Here is a 26,033-nt window from a genome sequence, read left to right on the forward strand (position 1 = left end):
TCAAGCGTTACTCTCACCAGTGCAGTGACTGAATTAGCTTTGCCTTCTCTTCACGTCCGCAGTCATTATGGCTAACTTTGATGAAAAACTAATCAATGGCGTCTATCAACACGATATTTTATATGATTTAAGTCATAAATACTATTATGATGTTGGTAGAAAAGAAAATGCATGGGAAGAAATTTCACAAGACTTAAATATAGCAGGTAAGAAAACTTCAATTCATTATATGTTTTATTCCAAGTTACAATTATGTTTTTTTTTATTAATTATCATGTAGCCTTCCTCTGGTGATCATATCCTCCTGCCAGGGTACTTTGCCTTCTGGTGAAGTAAAATAGTGCTTAAAACTATCTCTAATGTTGAAAGCTTCACGTACAGCATTACCACCCACCCCACGAAGACCTTCAACCCCTCGTTTGTTAGGCCTACATCTACACTATTCAACTCATCAGGCTGCCACAAATTTTTAAATCATCCCGTAGGAAATTATGCAAACACGTTGTTGCTAAGACAACAATATCAACGTGGTCAGGTGTAATTTGCAATTTCTGACTGAAGATTCTAAACTTTTTCGCTAATATACCAAAAGCATTTTCAGAGACACGCCTAGCTCTGAATCTATAATTATATATCTTATTTGCTGCATTATTAGCAAGTTGCGCTCCTGGGAAAGGCCGCATGATATGATTATGAAGGGAAAGGCTTCGTCGCCAACGACGACATGTGGGAGTAAATATTTGTATTAGGTAATGCTTTAGGGGTGGTATATTCAACTCATTAGATAAAAGCCTTTACCTATTAGAATCTCTGAATATAGCGCCATCGCTATTTTTCCATAGGCTCCAAAATCTACGGTAATGAAATTGCAATCTGCATCTACTAATGCCATTAACACAATGGTAAACTCTTTTTTATAATTAAAATACAGAGGGCCGCTTCTATTAGGTTTGGTAATCACTACATGTTTCCCATCAATCGCTCCTATCACGTTTGGATACTGCCATTTGTTAGCAAAAGCTTCTGATATTTGTTCCCACTTTAAGACATTAGGTGGTGGCATTACAATTGGACTAATGTTTTCCCAAATTATTTTGCAAGTGTCGTAAACAATTTCTCGTACAGTTGTCTCTCCCAGTCTGTAGTTGAATGATATTGTCCTGTAGGTTCCCGCTTGGCCTAGAAATCTGAAAGCCAAAGATACCAAAGAATTAGTCATTTACCTAATTATTATTTTTATTCCACATTTATATGCCTTCTAAAATCGCACTAATTTTAAATGGAACAGATAAACCCCCATACCTGAGTTTGGGAACCCCTGTTAAAAAGTCGCACTATAAACTAATGGTTTGCATTTTGCGTCTTTCCAGTGAAAGAATTGAAGAAAAGATGGAATTCCTTGCGTGACTGCTATAGAAAGGCCATAAATAGGAAGAAGACGGTGAGCGGCCAAAAAGCAGTCAATATTCCACTGTGGAAATATGAGAATCAGATGGCGTTCTTGAACGCACATTTTAACAAAAAACGGCAGCAACAAAGCAATTTGTCTGCTATTGAACAAAATTCTTTGGAATGTGAAGACAACCCCCAAGAAACAGGTGAAGATGAGACTTCATTCATTGCAGAAGAAGCTTCTCCACATGAAATCACAGTAGAAGTACACGACTCTTCAACCCATGAAGTAGAACCTCTTTCCCCACACGAAATTGCAATGCCCGATAAGCAAACCAGAAAGAAGAAAAAGTCCAGCCAAGAACTTGGGTCCTCGGCTCATGAAATTTTAAAAACGTATTTGCAAAGTAAAAGACCAAAACAAGATCATTTAACATCATATTTCAAAGGAATAGAAGACACAGTTAGGACATTTTCTCCCCTTTTGCAAATTGAAATTAAATCCCGCATTTCTTCTTTGGTTTCAGAATACGAATATAGAAATTTAACAGGCTCTACATTTCCCCCACAACACCCTTCCCCTTCGACAAGTTATACACCAGGCTCTTCACTCCCCCCATGTTCCCCTTCAATATGTTTGACTCCAATTGAAAATGAGCAAAGTCATTTCCTTTAACTGTAAATTAGTCTTTTAATCACCATGTCTTTTATTACCAAAGAAATTGTGTAATACAAGTTTTTTTTTCCTTAAGCAATTCGATGATTATGAATTCATTTATAACAAATTATTTTCTAGATAGTGAAAACATTTTCAAATATAAATCATTGTGAATAGAAATTGTTTGATTACCTGATAACCTAGACTAGCCTTTACTGCATTACAGTTGTAATAACATTAATAGTAATAATCGTAATAAAAGAAAAGAAAAATAGGCCTTTTACCTGAGAGTTACAGCCAGTCGTTCCTCTGGAGTTATGCATTTTCGAAAATAAATTTTGCTTGGCTATTTCTTCTTTTAACAGTGATAGTAATTCACTAAATTTTTCGTAACTCATGAAAATATTGGAAAAAATTTTGTATTGTCTTTTTCAAATGAGGAAACAGTGTAACATATTCGCCTTCGTTTTTCTAGAAGCACAGATATGATGAACCCACTGTTTTTTTTTTTCTTTTTTGTTCCTCCTCTGCAGATGCAAATGCAAGGGCTAACACAAGAGCTTCTTCGTCACTGCTAAAAGAATCGCTCATATTTGCTGGAGTAAAATGAAATGACGCCCAAGCACAGTGAGAACTGTTTCCGCGTCGCATTCGTTCGGATGGCATCTGATACAGTGCGCGTACTAAACGTCGTTTCGTTTCTGTTCTGAAGGTTCGGAAGCTTCGGCGTCGTTTCCGATCTGATACAGTGCGCGGCTAGCTCCTTCGGTACACCGGTAGCACCAGCATAACACACATTTGGTAAAATATGAATAATTTCTACATGGTCCTTTCCGACAAACGGAATACGGAAAATGTACAAACGTCCCACTAAAGGAAATGGAATTTCTGCTCCGCAATTGACTTTTTAAAGCAAACATGGGTTGGCTGTTGAATGTTATATATTGTAAAATGACGCAGCGCTATTTGTTGAATCATATGAACTGGTCGTTTTTGCAACTATTTTCAGTTACTCACAGTTTCGAGACAACGCTGCCAACAACTTTCGCAGTGATATTTGTTTTAAGAAACGCCATGAATTTTCTGGGGTCTTTTCCCACAACCATTTGATGTTTGCCAAGTTTATTTTTTATTACGAATTGAATGTCAAGTTATATTCGTGGCTTATATTTTAAAGCACATTTAAACAAAATAGTAAAACTGTAATAACTAAAGGAAAACCTCCAAAAATTCTGCGTTCAATACATTTTGGTTAGGTGTCCTTATTTTCAAGTGAATGAAAAAGCAAAACTCGTGAGATTCATGGGCCGAGTTCGGCAGCTGAGAGAAATGGAATGTCGAGGCAAAACCAACTCAAACCATGAGGAGCTGCTTAACGCTCGTTTTATCTTTTATCTATCGCGATTGATAGAAGACAGAGGATTTTCCTTATAAAAGACATTATATGAGAGCAATTTGTGCTAGATATCACTTTATCTAAACAAAAGGGATTTGCTTCAATATTTTGTGTATTTACACATCACAATGTATAAATTCTTCGTTCGAAAAGTTATTTTTTTTCTCCCAAACAATGCTTTAGTCTTGGTTTTTCAATTAAAATAATGACAATATAACAATGACAATATACACATCAACGTTCAAAGTTGATGGCACTTTTTTAATGATCAAACGGATGTGGGGAAACGTTCTTCTGATGATAATGGTAATGAATTATGGCGTGGCGATGATGATGATAATGATGATGTTTGTTATAACTAAGCGGTATTTTCTCCTTCAACAAACACTTGCATAACTATATTGACTACAACTAAGCTCTCTCTCTCTCTCTCTCTCTCTCTCTCTCTCTCTCTCTCTCTCTCTCTCTCTCTCTCTCACTAAATTAAGATTTATTTACTTTAAGAGCACCATACATCTCTTTAAAAGACATAAGTTTACACTAACATTCTCCGTATCTTATATTTATAAATCCTTACACTAATTTCAGAATATTTCATTATTCATCTCCATCTTCTTATTTTCTACGTAACTGAAAACATCAGGACAACATACATACATATATACATACATACATACATACATACATACATACATACATACATACATACATACCATTCGAAGCCTTCGTGTAAAATCGCTCCAAATTTTCATTCCGGAAAAGCGGCTGCCCATTGCAGAAGACGAAAGCGAAAATTTTGGGCAAAATGTCTTGCACATGGAGAGTAATGATTTGATAAATGGATCACATATCAAAGATTTCAGCTTGATGACATATCATTACGTCATCATAAATGATGTGGATGTATCTGGTTTCTGTCCAAAAGAGATAAATTACCGAGGATTCGAAAAAGGAAAAGAAAGTTTGGAACTGATTAGGCCAAAGGGAGACAGACGATGCGAAATAACCAAGGGCAGGTGAGAAAAAAATTTTGTCTTGAAACGTTTCCTTTATTTTTGCTTTCGTAAATTGGTCAACTTTTTCTCAAAGAATTATTACCGGCAGAGATGGGCATTTTCTGATAATAATTACGAGATTTTTTTTTTTGGAAACTTGAGAAACAGACGAATTTTGTATCGGAGGAATCTAACAAACCATTACTACTACTACTTTCAGTGCATATTATTATTATTGTTATTATCATTATTATTATTTTTATTATTATTATTATTAACCAAAATAAAACCACAGACACGTGAAAACGAATACGATTACATTCTATATTCGAAACGACGAACACAGCCTTTGAAAATTCGAAGGAATCTCAGGATCACCAACTGACGATTCTCTAATGAAAACTACACATACACAATAAAATGATCGTGATCATACATAAAAACGGCAATGTATATTTTCACCCGTGATTGAAAGGTATAAAGTTGAAAATGTCGTCAGGAAAATTATATTAAATAACTGTTGATGAAATAAAACAAAAGATAAATAGTTGCGGATGGTTTTGCTTTTATTTCTCGTTTTTCCTATCATTACGTTCTCGCTGAATTGCCTCCATCTACTGATGTCCAAAATTTGCACAAAATCTGGGCAGATGATGAAAAGAAAGATTCCATTTTTGCAATCGTCAGTCTCTCTCTCTCTCTCTCTCTCTCTCTCTCTCTCTCTCTCTCTCTCTCTCTCTCTCTCTCTCTCTCTCCTGTAATTTCTTCTTTCCATGCGCCATTTCAAACTGTTTTAAAAAATTAAACTGAATATGATTTTGAGAAGGCTACAAATGTTGATGATAATACAAGCGTTTAGTATTCTTAATATTCTTCATTATTTTTCTTCCTCCTTTCCTCATTTGCTCACTATTATTCCCTCACCCTTTTCATACCCCATCCTTCATTCTCTCGCCTCCTCCTCTCCTTGCCCTAGGTCACAACGCTTTACCCTGGGCCGCCAGAAAAGCTGCCTTCGTGAATGGCTGGACGCCTTTGGTCTACCTGGGATTTTGCAAATGGCGGAAGATCTCAGACCAAAAGCAGAAGCCCATACTGGGGGTTCTGCTCAAATATGAAATGACGAATATGCATTTAGCTGTCATGGTTGGCTACCGTGTAATGACTATGACTGTCAGGCATCCAACTTGAAGTTTGTTTTGGTATGTATTGCCAGATGAAATCATAATAGAGGAAATGTAGCGAATTCGGACGTAAAACTAGTCAGCAAACGCTGTGATTCATTTATTAAACTGAGCTTCATATCGAAGTTGCCACTGGAACTTAATGCCATATGTTTTCACAATAATAAAACCACATTCTTCTTGTTTGTCTTGAATGGTTAAGAACAAAGCTACTATCGAAGCACAAAGTTTAAGCAAATAAATATAACAACAGGAGCTTTCGAATTTCACTAAGGTTCTCTTCAGCTGTGCTTAAAAAAGTAATTGGAAAGTGTTTGTAAAAGATAAAAAGTAGAAACAAAACAGAAAGGTTGAAAAAATAAAATAGCAATTAAAGTTAACACTGCCAATCAGGGGTTTTCCCTAAGTATTATCATTCCTTCACGGCGTCCTCTTGTTGTTGTATGAGTAATTGAGACGTTTGGTGGCCGAAGGCTCATTTTCCTCTGAACTATCTAACAACACATTAGCGTCCAGGCATATTAAGCGATCTGCGAAAATAGTCTTCAGGGTGAAGGCCTTGTTGTTTCCTCGAAAAGTATCTAACTGTCTGATGAGTTCCCCTTCTACTAATCTTCATTTATGTTTCTTTTATAATATCTATAGGGGTCTGTACATTCCCTGGCACTGTCTCTTCGTTCAAAACAACTAATAGTTGACTGACAGCCAAAAGTTAAAACATCTCATGAATTGCAACTTTACATCAGGATATTTAGGATTCATGCATCATTAATTACAAATAAAATTAAATGCAATCCAATTAACACCATTTCAATTTAACTTCCAGTTATATTCAGTTTATTTATGGGAAAAATTTGCCTTAATTAGTGGAACTGAATCACGTTATTTCGACACCAACCGTTTGTCAAAAGACTAGGGACAGAAAATTGCTTCTAATTTAATTCTATTTATTTCATTATTTATTTACTAATTTGTTCATTTATTTAGTTACTTACTTTTCATAATTCATAAGTCCCTATTACCACTTGCAGTTGATTTCAATGGTTAACTCTAAACTCTAAGCAACAGAAACTGGAACCAATAATCGAAATAACGATGAAACTTTTTTCTGGTAAAAAAAAAAAAAAGTCATTTAAGCTCGTGTAAAGTATCATCAGTAAGCTTTTGCAACGAGGAGGAAGGTAGTTCTTCCGATAACCAATTGTTAATGTGAAAATTTTGCTTCGTTTCGCCAGTTTCTATCGATAATGACCCAACCTTACAATAGTAGCCAGGCTTTTGTGGTTCATGAATATTATGACTCACGCTTTATTTTGCTTTCGCTCTACGACCGGGTATAGAAAACGAGATGCGTTCAGAACGCCTGCAGTCGTAGTTGCTTGAGAGATGTCAGTCACTCATCGCCTAAATATCTAAGATTACTTTAACTCTCCTTTCATGTCTGGGCAGTTGGAAACGATGATTAGTTTGCTCCTTTATGGCGTCAGTAAAGCATCGTGTAAATCAGCATGCCATGCTAAAAATATAACAATAATCTAAATCATTATAAATATATATATAACCTTAATATTAGCTAATCAATTATAATCTATTCATTGTCGTTATTTTTAATAAATTATCTTCAGTAACAATTTTATAACTAAACTTAAAAAAGTCTATAAATATGTAGTAAAAAATCGTGAAAACTGAGAAATCCTTAAGTTTCAGTTTCCACACTTTTCGAAAAATATCGAGGACTATTATCACGGGTACAAAAGCCTCCATTTCCCAATACCTAATTAAAATGAAAAGCCTTTCAGAGGCAGGAATAAAGTTGAAGCACCACAGCAAATCATCGAGTGAATTTTGGACTCCTGGAGTAATAGTAGAAAAATTCAAAATATGATAGGAAAATGTTTATGAGATTTGGAGACCCAAAGGTATTTATTTGGTTAACTAGGGTAGGCTACTTGTCTCTTCAAAAATTACGATAGATTTGCGATTGTACCTTGCATACAATTTGTCACCTTCATTTTGTTGTCCTGCATTTTCTTATTAAACAGCATATGTTCTTTAAAAGTGAAGCTTGTTGCCCGTATACTAATCTGCACACCCTCTGAAAAACCCCCCCAACACACACATAAACATATGAATACATTTTGTGTGCTATGTAGTCGGGTAACAACGTTTATTCCTTAATAAATAAGGTAAGTAGTTAAGACCGCATTCCTTTCATAATTTTAAAATGAAATGCTGAATGAGCAGTCACATCATATTTTGGGTTTCATTCGATCATCAAAATTTTGAAACATATCTAGTGTATTTTTTGATAGAGTTTGAATCAGCACAAATAAATGGGTTGCAAGAACGTGACAGTAGCATTCTGAATTGCAGATTATTATTATTATTATTATTATTATTATTATTATTATTATTATTATTATTATTATTATTATTATTATTGATGTTACTGCTAGAGGGTTTTTGATAATCATGATGATGGTCGCCAAATTTGGAAGATAGACAGAAAGATTCAAATTTTCTCCCCCTTATTCTGATTTCACGTTTTTTTCAGGAAGGGTTAGATAACGACATCTTGTGGCAGGTTCGGTTAGTTCCCGCAAAAAAAAAAAAAAAAAAATCATGCGAATAAAGTATAACACTCATCGCTATGAGCATACATTACCGTCATAACCTTATCCTATCATGTACAAAATGTCTATCTATACTCGTATTCTTTGTTTTATATAAATGTCCTCATTAGAAGCCTCTTAGAAGTGGTACAAGCACATGCACATGCATATATATTTGTTCATACACACAAACATACATACATATATACATACATACACACACACATACGCACACACACACACACACACACACACACACACATATATATATATATATATATATATATATATATATATATATATATATATATATATATATATAATATATATATATATATATATATATAAGGATATATATATATATATATTTTATGAGTAATTCCTACTGAATTGTACATTAAACTGATGACATTTATAGCAAACCCCTTGGATGAGAGAACGTCTGAGATTACCATTTCTAAACAAAATAATCCACTTAAACATATTAAAACGAATTCTGTACCCAGATTGTTTATATTTAGAGGTGAATGCCATTCCAGATATACGATATTAATTTTTATTTTACTGCTGCAGGTTAATGAGCTCATGCTATTTTATTTGGAGACCAAAAACGCTCTATTTATGACTGAATTGTAAAACCTAACAAACAAAAAAATAAAAGATAGAAAATAAAAATATAAAGATATTGTTTACTAAGTAATGGAATTCTTATATCAACCTAAAAAAATAATGATGTTGCAAACAAACTTTTAAAAAAATATCAATAAAACTGTGAACTTGACTGGCGAAGAGCCGTCAGGTTAGCAATTATGGTGCAATTTATGTCTATGATACGTGATTTTCACAAATCACGTATCATATCCATATTTTGCAAAGACAATTTCAGTAACAAGATGCCCAAAGGGTATGGGCATAATCTCATTACAGGCATGAATATGAAAACTATTATTGGAAGTAATGACAAATAGAAACGTGACAAATTATAAGAAATAAAATTTAGATTTCATGAACCCAATCGAACTTACCGATGTGTTATGTCAAAAGAATGTAAATGAATAAGGTTGAGTAAATTATTCCACATCTACAGTTCTTACTAACATAAATTATAAGAAATAAAATTTAGCCATTTCATATATATAACCCAATATAACTACGCCGATGTGTTATGTCAAAAGAATGTAAATGAATAAGGCTGGAGTAAAAACTGTATTTACAGATATTTAATTCTTACTAACCTCATTACCAGACGATACGTTCGACGTATGAAGATATGAATATGTATATGTATATATACATACATACATACATATATATATATATATATATATATATATATATATATATATATATATATATGTATGTATGGTGTGTGTGTGTGTGTGTGTGTGTGTGTGTGTGTGTGTGTGTGTGTGTGTGTAGTCATGGTATATGAGAAACCTTTGAACTAATCTCCGTGATAAAGGAAAAAATTTCAAATGGATTCGCACGTAACTAAAAAAAATCTTAAAATTCACTCGCTGTCATTACGTGAAAAAATAATTTCAATCGACATTAAAATGGCATTACGCTTCTGAATTTACTTCATATCCTTTACACAGGGAACTCCGTGAACGCACTTTATACTTAAAAAGCAAATGTCGCTCCTGTCAGAATTACATAACGTGAAATCAAAGTCACTGAAACAAGAACGGAAATCAATCTGTCACTCTAAATGGTAATTCCAATGGTCATTTCGTCCAAATTTCTTATTTTATATACATAGCTCGCTCCTTCATCCCTAGAGATCTGTTGAGAGCTCAGAGCTCTACCTTTCCGATACTACCCTCTCTAAAAGGTTCTAAAAGGTGACAGTGCGTATGAAACAGCAAAAGGCAGTTGTGGCTCTTAGCAGAAGCGAAAACAGAAAAATTGCCAACCTGAAATGAGCAAGTCGTCATGTGATTAATTTTACAGTTTTTAAACGTTTCATTTTTAAGCACCATTTCCTGCAAATGGTAACCTCGCTCAAACTCATTTTCAATAAAAGGCTAACACTCATTTTTCAGCGCATAACAAAAACCAAAGCTGGTGATAGCAAAAAAACTTTATGGAAACGTTCAAACTGGTCTGTTTAGTGTCCTCAGCATATCAGCTAAAAGAGATTAAATTCAGCTTCGTCAAGTGGCCTATGGGGGTTCTGTATTGACGCCAAGAGATGCAGCCGTTAAAAAACCACTTTCTTATTTCTCTCTCTCTCTCTCTCTCTCTCTCTCTCTCTCTCTCTCTCTCTCTCTCTCTCTCTCTCTCTCTCTCTCTCTCTCCATTTTAATAAATTTCTGTTATTTTCCTTTCTATCCATGAACATGAATCGATACTTAGTAAACATTACATCTTTTTACCATAATGTATTTCACTTTCTTTCTCTTATTATTTTCATTTCCAAATACCTTTTATCTAGTTCACTCCTCCCTTAATAATTCGGCGAGCAGCGTAAATAATACCTCAGTTGTAAACTATCACCTACAGGAATTTGGGGTTATCCGCATAATGCAATGAATAAAGGAGAAATCAGTACGTCATAAAAAAATATAGAAGTATTCCCCACCTTTAAAAATTGGTAATTCGCTCCTTTGTATCTAATGTCAATGATCCCGAAATAGGATGCGATGTGATACTACTGTGGCCTTTTTTGGAGGATTTAAATGATTAAAACCTTACAGTTGCTAATGAAATTTTGAGTGCTAATGACCTGATGAAAAGTGACAGCTAAATTCAGTCTTAATTAATTAATCTCATTGTAATTGTGTTAATGATTCCATTCGGTCGACTGGGTTTATGTGTTAACTAAATAAGATTGTCATCATTCACAAACATGAAAGTAGTTTACTTAGATTAAATGAATGGAGTTTTGTGGCTATTGAAGGTTTTTTTTATTACAGTTGTAGGAAATATCTCACAGTGACAAATGTATCCCAGTTTTCGACAGGTATAAATTATTCCCGGAACCTGGACAACCACCCAACCCTTGGTGAAAGGCGTGACTGAATACACATTTCTTACTTCAAAAATAATTGTAAAGAATGTGCTACAAAATTTTAAAATCTCCGACCCTCTGAAGGATTGACAGTTACAGCTGCTCTATAAATTGTTCTAAATCATCAAATATTTCGAGGGAACAAGTCATAGACCTTACTGATAACTGCATATTTGGCTAAATTTTTCAGTTTTCGGTACCAATGAAAAAGAAATAACTGAAAATTTACAAAATGTCAAACCCTATCTCTTATTTTCAGATGAAAACTAGCTGAATAATAGTGAACAACTATAGCCTGTTTTTTTGGAGCTGACGGTAATTAACACGGGGCCGATATCGCTAAAGCTGTTCGTAACTGACTCATGCCGATTGAGACACTTCGGGAAGTGACGCAGTTACAGAGGTGACGATTCTCCTTTTTTATGTATTCATTTTCACACGGTGATATTTAGACTGTGAAAAATAGACTTACACTCCGACACAGCACCTCCTCCTAACAGCGGCCTGGGCCCCCGCCCCCGTCCCCATCAAATTGAAAAAAATAATATTTTATATAAAAATGGCGTAATTTTGGCCAATGAAATTAGCAGTGAAAGTAGGTCATATATATATATATATATATATATATATATATATATATATATATATATATATATATACAGTATATATATATATATATATATATATATATATGTATATATATATATATATATATATATATATATATATATATATATATATATATATATTATATTCATTTATATATATATATATATATATACTGAAAATATATAAAATCTTCAAAATTTATATATATTTGCCATAAAAAATATACTTAGGTTATTCTAACATTTTATGAAATAAAGTAATTTTTTATATAAAACAATTTTGAGGATAACATTTATTAAAGCTCTTTCATGTTTCGACATCTAATAAAAATTTCACTTATGATTAGTTTTAAAAATCTTGAATAGTGAAAAAAAGTGAAGTGGTTTATTTTAAAAAATTGTGCATGAAAGGTTTCGACTCACGCCCATCACAATAAAAGCATACAGATCTACGAAAATTAAAACAAACGCTGGAATTAAAGCATTTTCTCTTCCACTGAAGATCCTAACAACAGCCAAGGTTGCTCACCTTCACAGGTCCATGGAATTAATTTCTTTTTTTATTATCCTTTTCAGATGTTTATTTCAAAAGCTTAACTCGTTTCTTTATCCTCTCTTAAGGAATGAGCTTGAAAATGAAGGAATAACTGAGACAAGGAAAGAATTAATGGAAAAGGGGAAGGAATTTGCTGTGAAGTGGTATAAGTTGACTGAGACGTGGGAGGAATTGCATATAGGGAGGAATCAACAGGGGTCGGTGGTGGGGTTGGAGATTGGGGGTTAGGGGGTGGGGGATGACCCAATTCAAGTCAGCTGCTGTGTCTCCTCCGACTGCAATCCTGATTCTGTTTCCACATTCACTTCATTATTTTCGTTTTCTGTTTCTTTCTACTTCAGCCTTTTTTAGCCTTTTGGTTGCAACCTCTCATCATGACTAGGCATGGCTGAATTTCCTTAGAAAACAATGGAGAATGTAGGAACGCAAATAAGAACGTACAAAGGCAAAAGAGCCTGAATTTTGTTAACAAAAGTAATGTATTCCGAACAATATGTGGATACGTAATATTTTCCACGCACTCGAATGTATAGTCAGAGCACCAAAGCATAATTTAAAGTATTTAACTGTTATCATTCATTAGATAACAAATATACATAAAATAATGCCAACATTAAAGACCCTTGCCCTGACACCAGCTAGAAGTATTTTTTATCAAAAAGTAGTAGCAGAAATTATAATTTTTTCGTCAGAGGCTTCCAAGGAATGCAACATGCACCAAACTCAATTGCCACTTCCCTTGCTTTCTTTCTGGGACCCGCTTAGTCTTCTACATTAAAGCTACGAGAAAACAGACTCTTATTTCAAGAATATTTCCGGTGAAAGATGATCTCTTGAAAATATCTGAAAACTAACGAGAGGAGTTTACTTTTTAGAACGCCCGTTGAAGTCTTTTACTCCTGGATGGAAATTAAGTGGGACTTCGTAATTGCGCTAAAGGACATTACGAAAAGATAACCCAGGGGCCGAGCTGCCTTTAACGTAACATTTGCAGCGCTTAATATCCATTCCAGTGACCCGAATGGCGCTTATAACTCACTTGAGCGATAAAAAGGGCTGTAATGTGTTTCGTTGTTGTTGCTAAATTGTTGTTTTACGGAGCGTGAGAACTTTATTTACAGGCTGCATTCACGTTGTACTTAGTTTTCCAAATAGAACAAGCATGAAAGGCTTTTCAAAATGTTTTTCATTTAACATGACTAACCTGTACTTTTTTCTTACAGATTTAAAGCCTATCATTTATTTATTTTTTCTACACACATAAGTTGACTGAGCAGTCTTAAAGACTTTACAAGCTTGTACCAGAAAGCAGGACAAATCTCTTAATCTTTGCTAAGTCCATTTCGCGGTACTTTTTGGACTCTTCATGCAGAACCTGATCAAGCGTGAAAACGACAGAGTAGACCATATTCAAAATATCTTGCAGCACCATAGTGAAGATCCCTGGATTGTATTCACGCATAAAAAATATATATGTTATATATATATATATATATATATATATATATATATATATATATATATATATATATATATATATATATATATATATATATATATATATATATATATATATATATATATATATATATATATATATAATATATATATATATATATATAGATATATATATATATACATATACATATATATATATATATATATACATATATATATATATATATATATATATATATATATATATATATATATATATATATATATATATATATATATATATATATATATATATATATATATGTATGTATGTATGCTAGTATGTACTGTATGGGTGTGTGTATGTTCAAACTTTTCAAGGTATAATAGAGAAATATTTTAGTCATCTGATATCCAAACAGGGCGGAGACCGATAAAGGAAATGGGAATTCTTCGTTTCCAACGAGGTTTCGTTACTTCTGCCAAACGTCTTTGCATACGAAAAGGGACCAATTGCGCTCTATTTGCGATGTTTGCGTATGACGTAAACTACTCCGGAAATGGCAATGGTGATTCTCCTTTTAAACTTCCTAGTTTATTTCACGATAATGGAACGGAGCCATTCATTCCCAACTAAAAAATGCTGTGGTCCTGAAACTTTGTCGGGCACACAGAATGCTCTGAATGATTTGAAGAAAATGTATTCTCTCCCAAAAGTTTTGAAATGTCTCTATTCGGCAAATATGATAGAACTGGATCAGTTTGCTCTGCCCTATTGGTATACGCTAAAGTCCATTGCCACTGGAAAAAGAAATGAAGTAACAAGATTAATTCTGATTTATAAATAATTTTGCTCCTATTAACTTGTTTATGGATTATTTTTTCATGGACTGGGTTGTGCACTGCATAAATCAGCCAATAGATTTCTTTAGAACAAATTTCTTTCCAAACAAGATTTGTTCATTTTATTTATTTTTTTTAGTTTGGGTTGGTTAAAAATGTATCTTTTTAAATTCGTTTGTTATGATGTTGTGGTTTATGTAATTTAATTTCTAAATGCAGATTTATATCAGAACCCAGATTTTGGCTTGGGACAATACTTCCTGAGTTCTCGGACCTGATCTGTACCATTGCTTGCTTAGGGAACTCTAAAAAACACCCATTCATTTATTAATATATTGCTGTGCATTTTTAAATTAAAGACTGCTCCACTCAGAGTGAATTATGATCTTATATTTTCAATTCTTTCACATCTGGTGCCTTGGCAATCAGCCTCATCAAGTGATGTCTTCCACTTTTTTCCTGGAGACAGACATCTGAAAAATCGTTCCGGTCCAAGTGTAATTTTTGCAGAAGAAAAACGCCACACTTCTCACTCCCTCCCTTTCCTCAGATTCTGAACTATAATTAACCTGCATCCTGAGACAGCTGCTCTCCCTTTTACCTCCTCCTGCTAAATTAATATGTCCCATTCAACCCTTGCCTTACTCAACACAGCAGGCCCCCACGCCTAACCACACACGCACTCTCACGCAACTACACACACACACACACACAAACATACACAGTGACTCCCTGATCTAATCAGGATTTTTGTTTTGAAGACTCACGTGCCTTAATCAAGGACGTCATTGGGACGAGAAAAAATTTCACCGGGAAACGAATTGATTCAAAAGTTAATGATTCGCTTGTGTTGCGTACTTATGATCTGGTTATATATATATTTTTTACGATATCTTTATCCAGTTTGGGATAAAGATAAATGCAGATTCATGCATACTGAGTGTACTCGCATATATGTATAATGTGTATATATACATATATAAATAGATGTGTGTGTCTGTGCGTGTCTGCGTATTTAGACAAACATTTTCAAAATGTTAAATCATAGTATACAGGGAAATATGCTCGCAGCCTAATGGATGTTTTGAGAGAGAAGTGTTGCCATTCTTGAACAAATAAAGAAAAGAAAGTCATCCATCAGTCATAGGATATGTCCTCATCATATAGAAAGCGAAATAAGTAAAGCAGTGAAAGGTATCAAAGAAAACCAGCTGTCGGCGTTAATGGTAATACAGTAAAATCAAGAGAAACTTTACGAGCTGAAAGTATGAAATATCGTCAATAGTTCCACACAAGGAGCTGAAACTTAAGGGCTGGGGCTCCTCGCGAATGCGACAGTTACGTTTAAATACGTAGAGTAAAGTCAATGGGACTGGAAATTTATTTTATTCAAAGAGAGAGAGAGAGAGAGAGAGAGAGAGATCATTCGTCGTCATTTTCTTCATTGCACGGAGGATTATGTCACCGAAGGCCTCCTTTTTCAGTTAAAGTATGATAGTACTGTTATAACTATGTCTCTCTCTCTCGATCTCTCTCTCTCTCTCTCTCTCTCTCTCTCTCTCTCTCTCATAATTTGCTACCCACAACAGTGAAACAGTTACCAGGATTGAAGAAAGTACTTCTGGGAACTCTCTGGTTGAACTCTCAAAATTGCACTCTGCACAAGAACGATCTCTCTCTCTCTCTCTCTCTCTCTCTCTCTCTCTCTCTCTCTCTCTCTCTCTCTCTCTCTCTCTCTCTTTTTACACACACGTTCACAAACACACACACACACACACGCGCGCACACAAACACACACATACTTTTCACGCACATTCTTTTAGGTTGTTAACTAGTAACACTTGAAGATGTCGGCAATTCGCATTTATTCCCGATTAAAAAAATGTGAACAATTTTAAAACAAAATTGAAAATATTTTGCCGTTCCAGAGATTGATCCGCCTTTATGATTTTGTATAATTTCAATTTATCATCATGCAGCCGCGAAGTGGCGACCACAGACATGAGGAGGTAAAGTCTTGTTTCGTGCTTATCCTGTGTAACTAATTATTAATTATCTCCCTTGAATATGCCTGCCTTTTACGATGCGCGCACAATATTCGTGTGGCAATTAGAATTGTAAGTTAGATATCCGTTAGTGTATATAAGCTTTCTCTCTCTCTCTCTCTCTCTCTCTCTCTCTCTCTCTCTCTCTCTCTCTCTCTCTCTCTCATAATTTCAGGACCTTGCTACTCAAGTTGTCTCCTTTGGAATGGAAGGCGTCAGCTTTAAGTTTAATGATTCGTGTCGGTGAAGTTGATTCCGGTGTGAAAGACGTGTGTCCCACAACACTTTAGTGAGACATCTTGAAAGGAGAAGAGGAGTAGTTTGTTAGTATAAGGCCAAAGCAAAATTAGACAGGGGACAGGGGACAGAAGAATAAAAGTATAGACAGTATTTGGTTACTTGTGAATTACGTGCGGATAAAAAATTACATTAATTACACTAACCTTTAACTATGAAATAAATATTTTATAGAATTATTTACTTAATTTTTATATTAAAATGTTTTTAAGTCATAGAGCCATTATCCTTCTACTAAAGTACGGTTAATATTTTAAAGGTAAGAATATATTTGAGCTGATTGGCGGAGAAGTTTGAATTAGCTTTCAACTTAGCCAGAAAATAGTTTTGTTTTGCAGTGTTTGCTTATACTGACATTCCTCATGTGGGGGTTTTGATATCCAGTCATAAAGGTCAAAGGTCAAGATCAAAGGTCAAAATCGCTGATCGGTTTCAGCCAACAGATTCAAGATGGAAAGTGAAGGTTCCGTCATGAGTATTGGGGCACCTGACAGAGCTGCTGTCGTCACAGATTTTTCCTATTGAAAGGTTACACCAGCTTTTTGTTTCATTAATTATCGTTGATTATTTTTAAAGATGACAAGTTATTGTATAATGATCTTTTTCATTACCAGATCAGTTTTTAAAGCTGTTTTTATTATCAGGTCATTTTTTTAAAGCCCTGTCTTTATTATCACCAGGTCATTCTTTAAGGACCATCTTTATACGCATGATCTTTAAACATCGATATAGATAAATAACATGAAAAAGATTCTTCTCTCTACTTCCATGAAATCGTAGTGATACAAATTCTAAACGCAGTAACGAAAACAGCAAAGCCAGCTCTGAGATAAGGAATAAATACGGAGTCACTAAAATAATATTCATCTTATTTGGCTTCGAGACTTCTTTCCTCCTCAGGATAAAATTTTTTTTTCTCTCTCAAAATTGCCAAACACAGTCCGCGTCGATAACATTTAAGTTGAGGGTTTTCGTGCTGGTGCCGTAGTGTCCGTAAGAGTCTAAAATTCCTGAATAAAATTGTTTAATTGCTTTGCTTAATTGCGTCCTTAGCAAGCAGTTTACGAAAGTTACTATCTTGTAAACTTGCTCATGAAATACAGATGAGAACCTCTTTATAACGTATTAGAACACACACTGTGTTCATATTTTTATTTTTCTGTGCGTAGCACCGGTCATCAAAATATCATGAAGTCTGCGAGTATACCTTCCGTCGCGGTGTCTGTGTCGGCCAACCTATCAAGAGTTTTGCATACGACGTGAATGTTGAGAATGAGGAGACATGGTACGGTCTTCTGGAAGGTACGAATCGTCTTTTGGATCGAGACTGACTCCTCGACGATCGTTATATTACAGTTCTTTTGATACCTTATATTACCCTCGCTCTTCGATTTGAATGTCTTCAGATGCTAAGATTAAAGATTCCAGACGAATGAGATCTTGAATGTTGGGAGTTTGTGAAAATCTAAGGGGAACCCACGCCTTAGACGAGAGCTTCTTGGTCGCACATGCAAACCAGAAAGACGGATGCAGATACAATACAGATAAATTCTAAATAGATATTCAAGTTTTAAGGCTGAATAAACTCGCATGCAAGCAACTACCACAGAGCCACTCATAACCGCGTGCGTTTATGCATGCATGGAACCACGTATGCATATCCAAAAAGGAGAAGAAAAAGTGAGAGATGAAAGGTTTGCACCAAACAAATCTATAGTTCTCTCCTCCTTTGGAGGAATGGATTGACATCATTTCCTCTCTGGCGGCAAATGAGTCTCTGGTGGACAGCCATTTAAGGCGAAATATTTTTTCGCAGCCAATCCCCAAAGGGACCTTTCTTTTGCCTCGGAAAAGCACCAACATTTACTACCAGAATGCAAACATGCAATGGCTCCTCGAGAAATGTATCAGAGTTAATTAGTTTTATAGTTACCGACAGAAATAATAAGCTTACAGTCATTTTTTACGAGTCTTCATTTAATGCAGTGATTGTATATGAAAGAATGATTTCATTTGTATTATTTTTACCACTTCGTACACACTGAACATTTTTGCTTCATGTGGATTTTTGTTTCTGTGACCAACAACTAAAAGCCTTTATTCTACTCAGTTTAGATGAATTTACTAAGGCGCTTCACCAGCCACTGTTTTATTTATAAGTATACGGTTTTAAGTAATTCAGATGATGCTGCAGTCTTCAATTTTATATCTTGAGGCATATCAGTGAAAGATTTCCTATCGTTGTGGTAGCTATTTTAGAGCATTTTCATTTAAAAACTAAACTTAAAAACGTTAAAATACATATACACATACATACTCTCATACATTACAATATTACTAACGTTGCATACATGAATATATTAGCATACTAAGTTATGTCCTGCGCACATAACCACAGTTCATGAAAGACCAAATTTATAGCTATTATCCTAAGTATCATTAGTCTTCTGTTACCTGCGCGTTTCGTTAGGATCCTCCGGGAGAAGGGCTCCAGCGGCAGGCCTGATTAGGTGTAACCCTTGCCATAAGGGAAGTGTAATATATACTTTGATGTAGCCTAATATATTCTCCAGTGCAGAGGCCGTCCCTAGATCCCTCATATTAACGCTCTCACTTGGCGCACAATAAGTGACTGTCTTTTGTTTTATTGTCAAAGGGATTGTGATACTGTTTACAGTTTCTAATGATTTATCAAGTAGAAAAAATGCTATGGAAATAAATTATTGAAATCTGAGATCATAAAAATCAAGTGGAGACTTTCCTCTGTTTTACTGTTATATTGCTTTTTTGTGTGTTTTCTGTACAAAATCCTACTGATTAGTGTTGTCTTGATAAGGTATTTACAGAGTATAGAAACAGTGACAAGAAAAGCAACGATTAGCAAGACCTTTAAAAACACTACAATAGATAATCTGAAATACGTGTCCCTATTCAATTCATATCCCTAATAAGCAACAGTATCCCTAGCATCAATACCGACCTTTTCCCCTGATATGTATGATGAATGTGACTAAAAATATTCCACCCTCACCAGTTTCTCCGTTCACGAACAAAAGCAATTTTAGTCTCTATCATTTCTTTACTGTACGCGTTTCAAAACCTTATCTTCAAGAATATAACGTTAAGATATAAATGAAGTAAATTAGACGTTTTTCACAAAACTGTTTTTTTAACGTTTTCGATTCAGAACCCAAAGAGCATTATTGAGTACACTCCGGTAAATTTAATTCCTTTTCGGAAAAGAATATTTCATACCAACACATCTTAAATTGAACGATATGTCATATTTACCTCTCTTCGTGTTTTTCGCCAGTTGCGTAACAAGAGGAAAGATCTCTTCAATAAATGGAATGAAAATAGACTTTTCAACTGCAAGTGTTTGTAACAAATTTTGGAGATATGTTTCTGTAATAAAATTAACTTGTCACGGGATTGCCCATTGACAAGGGAACAGCTGTGAAAAGGCATTTTCTGCTCTAATGCAAGAGCACCCCACTAAAATAAGTGAGGTTTTTGATACTGTAACTGTAATAATAATGTGTGTGTGTGTATATATATATGTACATATAAATATATATATATATATATATATATATATATATATATATATATATATATATATATATGTATATATGTGTGTGTGTGTGTGTGTGTGTGTGTGTATGTATGTATGTATGTATGTATGTATGTATGTATGCATGTATATATAAAGTGAATGTTCATCTATGTTTGTATGTTTAATTGTTCGCGCTATAGAAATCCTAACTGCTTGATTGATGTAGACAAAATTTGGCATGTGGTCATCATTTGACCCAACTTAGATAATAGGGTGGGTTTCAAACCCGTACATCCCTTCCCCTTCCCCCATCCCCCTTCCGACTTACCTTTGTAACGTATGTGGTAAATAAACTCTACAGATTTATTATACCTCATTTCATGTACTCGATACCACAGAAATATATTATTGGAAAAGCTTTCCTTTCCTGAGATTAATAATTCTGTATTAAGGTTTGTGTTTAGGTTTAGTAGGGGGTGTGTTTAGGTTTAGTTGGAGTGTGTGTTTAGGTTTAGTGAGGATGCGTTCAGGTTTAGCAGGGGGTATGTTTAGGTTTAGTGGGGGTGTGCTTAGGTTTAGTAGGTGGTGCATTTAGGTTTAGTGGGGGTGTGTTTAGGTTTAGTGGGAGGTGTGCTTAGGTTTAGTGGGACGTGTGTTTAGGTTTAGTGGGAGGTGTGTTTAGGTTTAGTGGGACGTGTGTTTAGGTTTAGGTTTAATGGGGTGTGTTTAGGTTTAGTGGGGTGTGTCTTTAGGTTTAGTTGGGGTGTGTTTAGGTTTAGTGGGATGTGTCTTTAGGTTTAGTAGGGGTGTGTTTAGATTTAGTGGGAGGTGTGTTTAGGTTTAGTGGGGTGTAAATGGGACAGTCAGGTGTGTTTACCTTTAGTGTAGATAAAAAGGACAGTCACCACAGTAATACCTGGATAAAATGGACAGTCACCACTGTAATACTATGAATAAAAGGGACAGTCAGAACAGTAATACCTGGATAAAAGGGACAGTCACCACAGTAATACCTGGATAAAAGGGACAGTCACCACTGTACCTGGATAAAAAAGGGACAGTCACCACAGTAATTCCACCTGGATAAATTGGACAGTCAGCACACCTGGATAAATGGGACAGACACCACAGTAATTCTACCTGGATAAAAGGAACAGTCACCACTGTACCTGGATAAATGGGACAGTCACCACAGTAATATATGGATAAAATGGACAGTTACCACAGTAATATGGATAAAAGGGGCAGACAGAACAGTAATACCTGGATAAATGGGAGAGTCAGTACAGTAGTGCCTGGATAAAATGGGACAGTCACCATAATAACACCTGGAGAAAGGGACAGACCACAAGGAATGTCTGAATAAAATGGACAATCACCACAGTAATAACTGGATAAAATGGACAGTCACCACAGTAATAGCTGGATAAAAGAGACAGTTACCACAGTAATATCTGGATAAAAGGACAGTCACCACAGTAATATTTGGATAAAAGGAACTGCCAGCACAGTAATATCTGGGTAGAAGGAACAGACATCACAGTAAACATGGAAAAATGGGACAGTCGACACAGTAATATCTGGATAAAAGGGACGGTCACCACAGTAATATCTGAATAAAAGTGACACTCAGCACAGTAATACCTGGATAAATGGGACAGTCAATACAGTGATACCTGGATAAATGGGACAGTCAGTACAGTAACATTTGTATAAATGGGACAATCACCACATTAATACCTGGATAAATGGGACAGTCACCACAGGAATATCTGGATAAAAGAGATAGTCACTACAGTAATACCTGGATAAATGGGACAGTCAGTACAGTAATACCTGGATAAAAGGGACAGTCATCACAGTAATACCTGGGTAAAAGGGACAGTCATCACAGTAACACCTGGATAAATGGGACAGTTACCACAGTAATATTTGGGTAAAAGGGACAGTCATCACAGTAATTCCTGGATAAATGGGAGAGTTACCACAGTAATACCTGGATAAATACAACATTCAACACAGTAATGTCTGGATAAAAGGGACAGTCAGCACAGTAATTCCTGGATAAAAGGGACAGTCAGCACAAGGAGGTGCAGGAAAATTTTTCTGAGTCCTTCAGAGTTTTCCTGGGAGTGCTGGGTTGGCCAGTTAGTATAAACAACGTGAGACTATAGAAACAAGACTGTGGAAGCCACTTATGCCTCAATACCAATTGGCTAACTGCTTATGTCACTGTGTTGTGCAACATCCCACCACTGTTCTGCTATAATATTGTTCACCTCCTCACTCTGTGCTTCTGTTTCAGGTTGCTGTGTATCACACTGCTGTTATGCCTTGTCATGTAACTGGAGGTGGCTCAAACATGGAGCAGATAACTTGAAATTCCTGGTTGAGTTGGGGAAGGGCCCAACCAAGTGTCTCAAATTTCTCCAAGAGGCATATGGGGAAAATGCATTTCCTCAATCACCTCCTTGACTGGGTGCGACGTAGCAGGAGGGCTCTGTGGAGAGAAATTCATGGCTGCTTCACCACGACAATGTGCCTGCACACACCGCCTCAGTGTGAGGCAGCTCTTGGCCAACAAACAAATCGCAGTTCTCAACCACCCTCCTCATTCCCCAGATCTCACACCATTCAACTGAAGACTGTGGCTCTTCCCTCTGTAAAGGCTGAAGACTGTGCTCAAGGAGGAACCCATTTCCTCCTCCCCCCTATAAGAGATCAAGGAATGCAGAAGTGCATTAACTCTTGGGGAGGGTGGGGTTACTTTGAAGGGGGACAATGGAGATATTTTGATGGCAAATAAGTCCTCCTCCTTTATTGTCAACCCCTATAGCTCCCTATATATATATATATATATGTGAATATATATATATGCATTAACTATTGGGGGATTACAATATATAATTTCTCTGCAGATTTTGTAATAAATATAATATCTATATATATATATATATATATATATATATATATATATATATATATATATATATATATATATATATATATATATATATATATATATATATATATATATATATATATATATATATATATATATATTATGATAGGACCTCACTGAAACTGGATGGTATCTAGTATCTAGTGGATATATATATTTGTTCGGGAAAAGTTACAAAATGTTATAAGTTTTCTATAGACTAATAGTCCTCATTGTCTAGTATCCGTATATGTGTATATATATATATATATATATATATATATATATATATATATATATATATATATATATATATATATATATATATATATATATATATATATATATATATATATATATATATATATATATATATATATATATATATATATATATATATATATATATATATATAAATATATATATTTATTTCTTAGGCTTTTGTTCAAAAGAAAAGTAGTGATCCCTATATGAGATTTAGTTTTCTGTAAAAGAAAACTACTGAGATGCTATTTGTCTGTCCATCTGCACTTTTTCTGTTCACCTTCAGATATTAAAAGCTGCTGAGGCTAAAGGGCTGCAAATTGGTATGTTGATCATCCACCCTCCAATCATCAAGCATACCAAATTGTAGTCCTCTAGCCTTAGTAGTTGTGATTTTATATAAGGTTAAATTTAGCCATGATCTTACGTCTGGCACCGCTATAAGTGCCAACAACACAGGCCACCACCGGGCCGTGGCTGAAAGTTTCATGGGTCGCAGTTGAGAGTTTCATGGCCCGTGGATGAGAGTTTCATACAGCATTATACGCTATATAGAAAATTCGATTGAGCCGAAGAAACTTTGACGTATTTTTTACCTGTTTGTTATTACATTCAAAAACAACATTGTGGTAAGAGTAATGACTGCAAAAGTTGTGGATAATCTATACAAACAAAGAAAATATTGATTTTCTTATAACAGTTTTAAACGAGTAACTTAGAAACTAAATTAATGAAACAAAATAAAAATTATTTGTGAATATGTTTTGGGGTCTAATCGCATTAACCCGATAAGTGGACTTTAAGACAACATCTGGACTCCAATGTCTGCAGATTCTTTAAATGTATCTCTCGTACGGAATTTCATCTTACAGTAAATTTCACAAATTTCCACGTCGCCATCATATTCATAGCCGAAATAAGATTTTCTTTCAGGTTATTTTTTTGTTTTCCCAAATATTTCCGTTACAAAAATGTAGAAAAAGAAACTAGAAATAATAAATTTTTAGTCAGAGACAGTGTGCCCTGTTGTCAATCACACCATAATATCAAGACCGTAAAACTGAAACGTATACAAGATTTTTAATGCAAATCTTCAAGTTATTTCCCGTGACATGAGATTATATCGTGTTTGTAATGGACGGGAATAATTGCATATTGCACTCGTTGGTTTTACATTCCAAATGCGAAGTTTGAAGAACGCAATGATAATCAGAAAGCAGCATTTGAAGGCTGAAAATTATGAAAAAAAATTCAAATTTTTCTCCAAAAATTAGATTTAATTTACAACCTCATTGGTTTCGTATCCTAAAACATTGACGCATCATTGACCTTTGAAACTATGATGCCAGATCATTTCTAATCCATTCATACAGAGCTGCTGAAGTTATTAGTTAGAACTAACAAGAAATGAGGAAATTTTCTAGGAAAATCTTGTCATTTCATTCCTTCAAATATGATGTATTTACTATTCTAATATAAATTTATCCATCAGTTTAACCCTTGGAACAAACTTTCTTACTTTTTAAATGAAGTATATTGACAAAAATGGACTTATTTTATGTCCCTATTCAGATTTGAAATAAAAACAAAGTAATTGCTTGCATCTGCTTTTTTTTTTTTTATATAACCTCAGTCTAACTCCGATAACGGAACATTAACTTCCCCACTAACAATTATAAAAAAAAAAATTACTAAGTATATATGATTCCATTAAAATGGTTTTCGTCCAAAAATAAATGTTTTGTTTATTGTCAACAATAATTAAAACCTATCATATTCTCATTGTTTTCCTAATATTTCTATACTCTATATGCACCCTCTCTCTCTCTCTCTCTCTCTCTCTCTCTCTCTCTCTCTCTCACACAAACACACTTATCTATTTGTTTTGTTTTTTATCTTATTTGTTTTGTTTTATCAATTACTTATTCATTTTCTCTTCATTTTTGGTCCCTGACTTTGCTGTTGGTAAAAACAAGAAGATTCAGCAATGATCGATGTCATTGCATCACCTCTTGGCCTTTAACTGAGTCTAAATTTATACTGCATTATGCACTGTTTGCTGTAAGCACTTGCATTTTTATAGCAGTTTATTAAACAATAATGTTGCGAAATCAACATTGCTTTAAAAAGAAGAGAAAAAATGGAGTGATATGACAATTTAAGAATGGCGATTGTCATGCCTCCTACTCAAGTAACCTCGAAACATAAAATCAGTCAAATAATGGTTATTGTCAAA

At 34.6% G+C, this 26,033-nt stretch overlaps 1 protein-coding gene across 1 annotated transcript; it reads left to right on the plus strand.

Annotated features, from left to right (window-relative positions):
* Positions 1 to 67: 67 nt before the first annotated feature.
* On the plus strand, positions 68 to 22,972 carry LOC136842140 (transcription factor Adf-1-like). The gene is made up of 4 exons (XM_067109500.1): positions 68 to 206; positions 1,371 to 1,799; positions 5,418 to 5,614; positions 22,898 to 22,972. The coding sequence occupies exons 1-4, from the start codon at positions 68 to 70 to the stop codon at positions 22,970 to 22,972; spliced, it is 840 nt and encodes a 279-aa protein (XP_066965601.1).
* Positions 22,973 to 26,033: the final 3,061 nt, after the last annotated feature.

This window comes from Macrobrachium rosenbergii, chromosome 9, assembly GCF_040412425.1.
Source record: "Macrobrachium rosenbergii isolate ZJJX-2024 chromosome 9, ASM4041242v1, whole genome shotgun sequence".
Lineage (NCBI taxonomy): Eukaryota > Metazoa > Arthropoda > Malacostraca > Decapoda > Palaemonidae > Macrobrachium > Macrobrachium rosenbergii.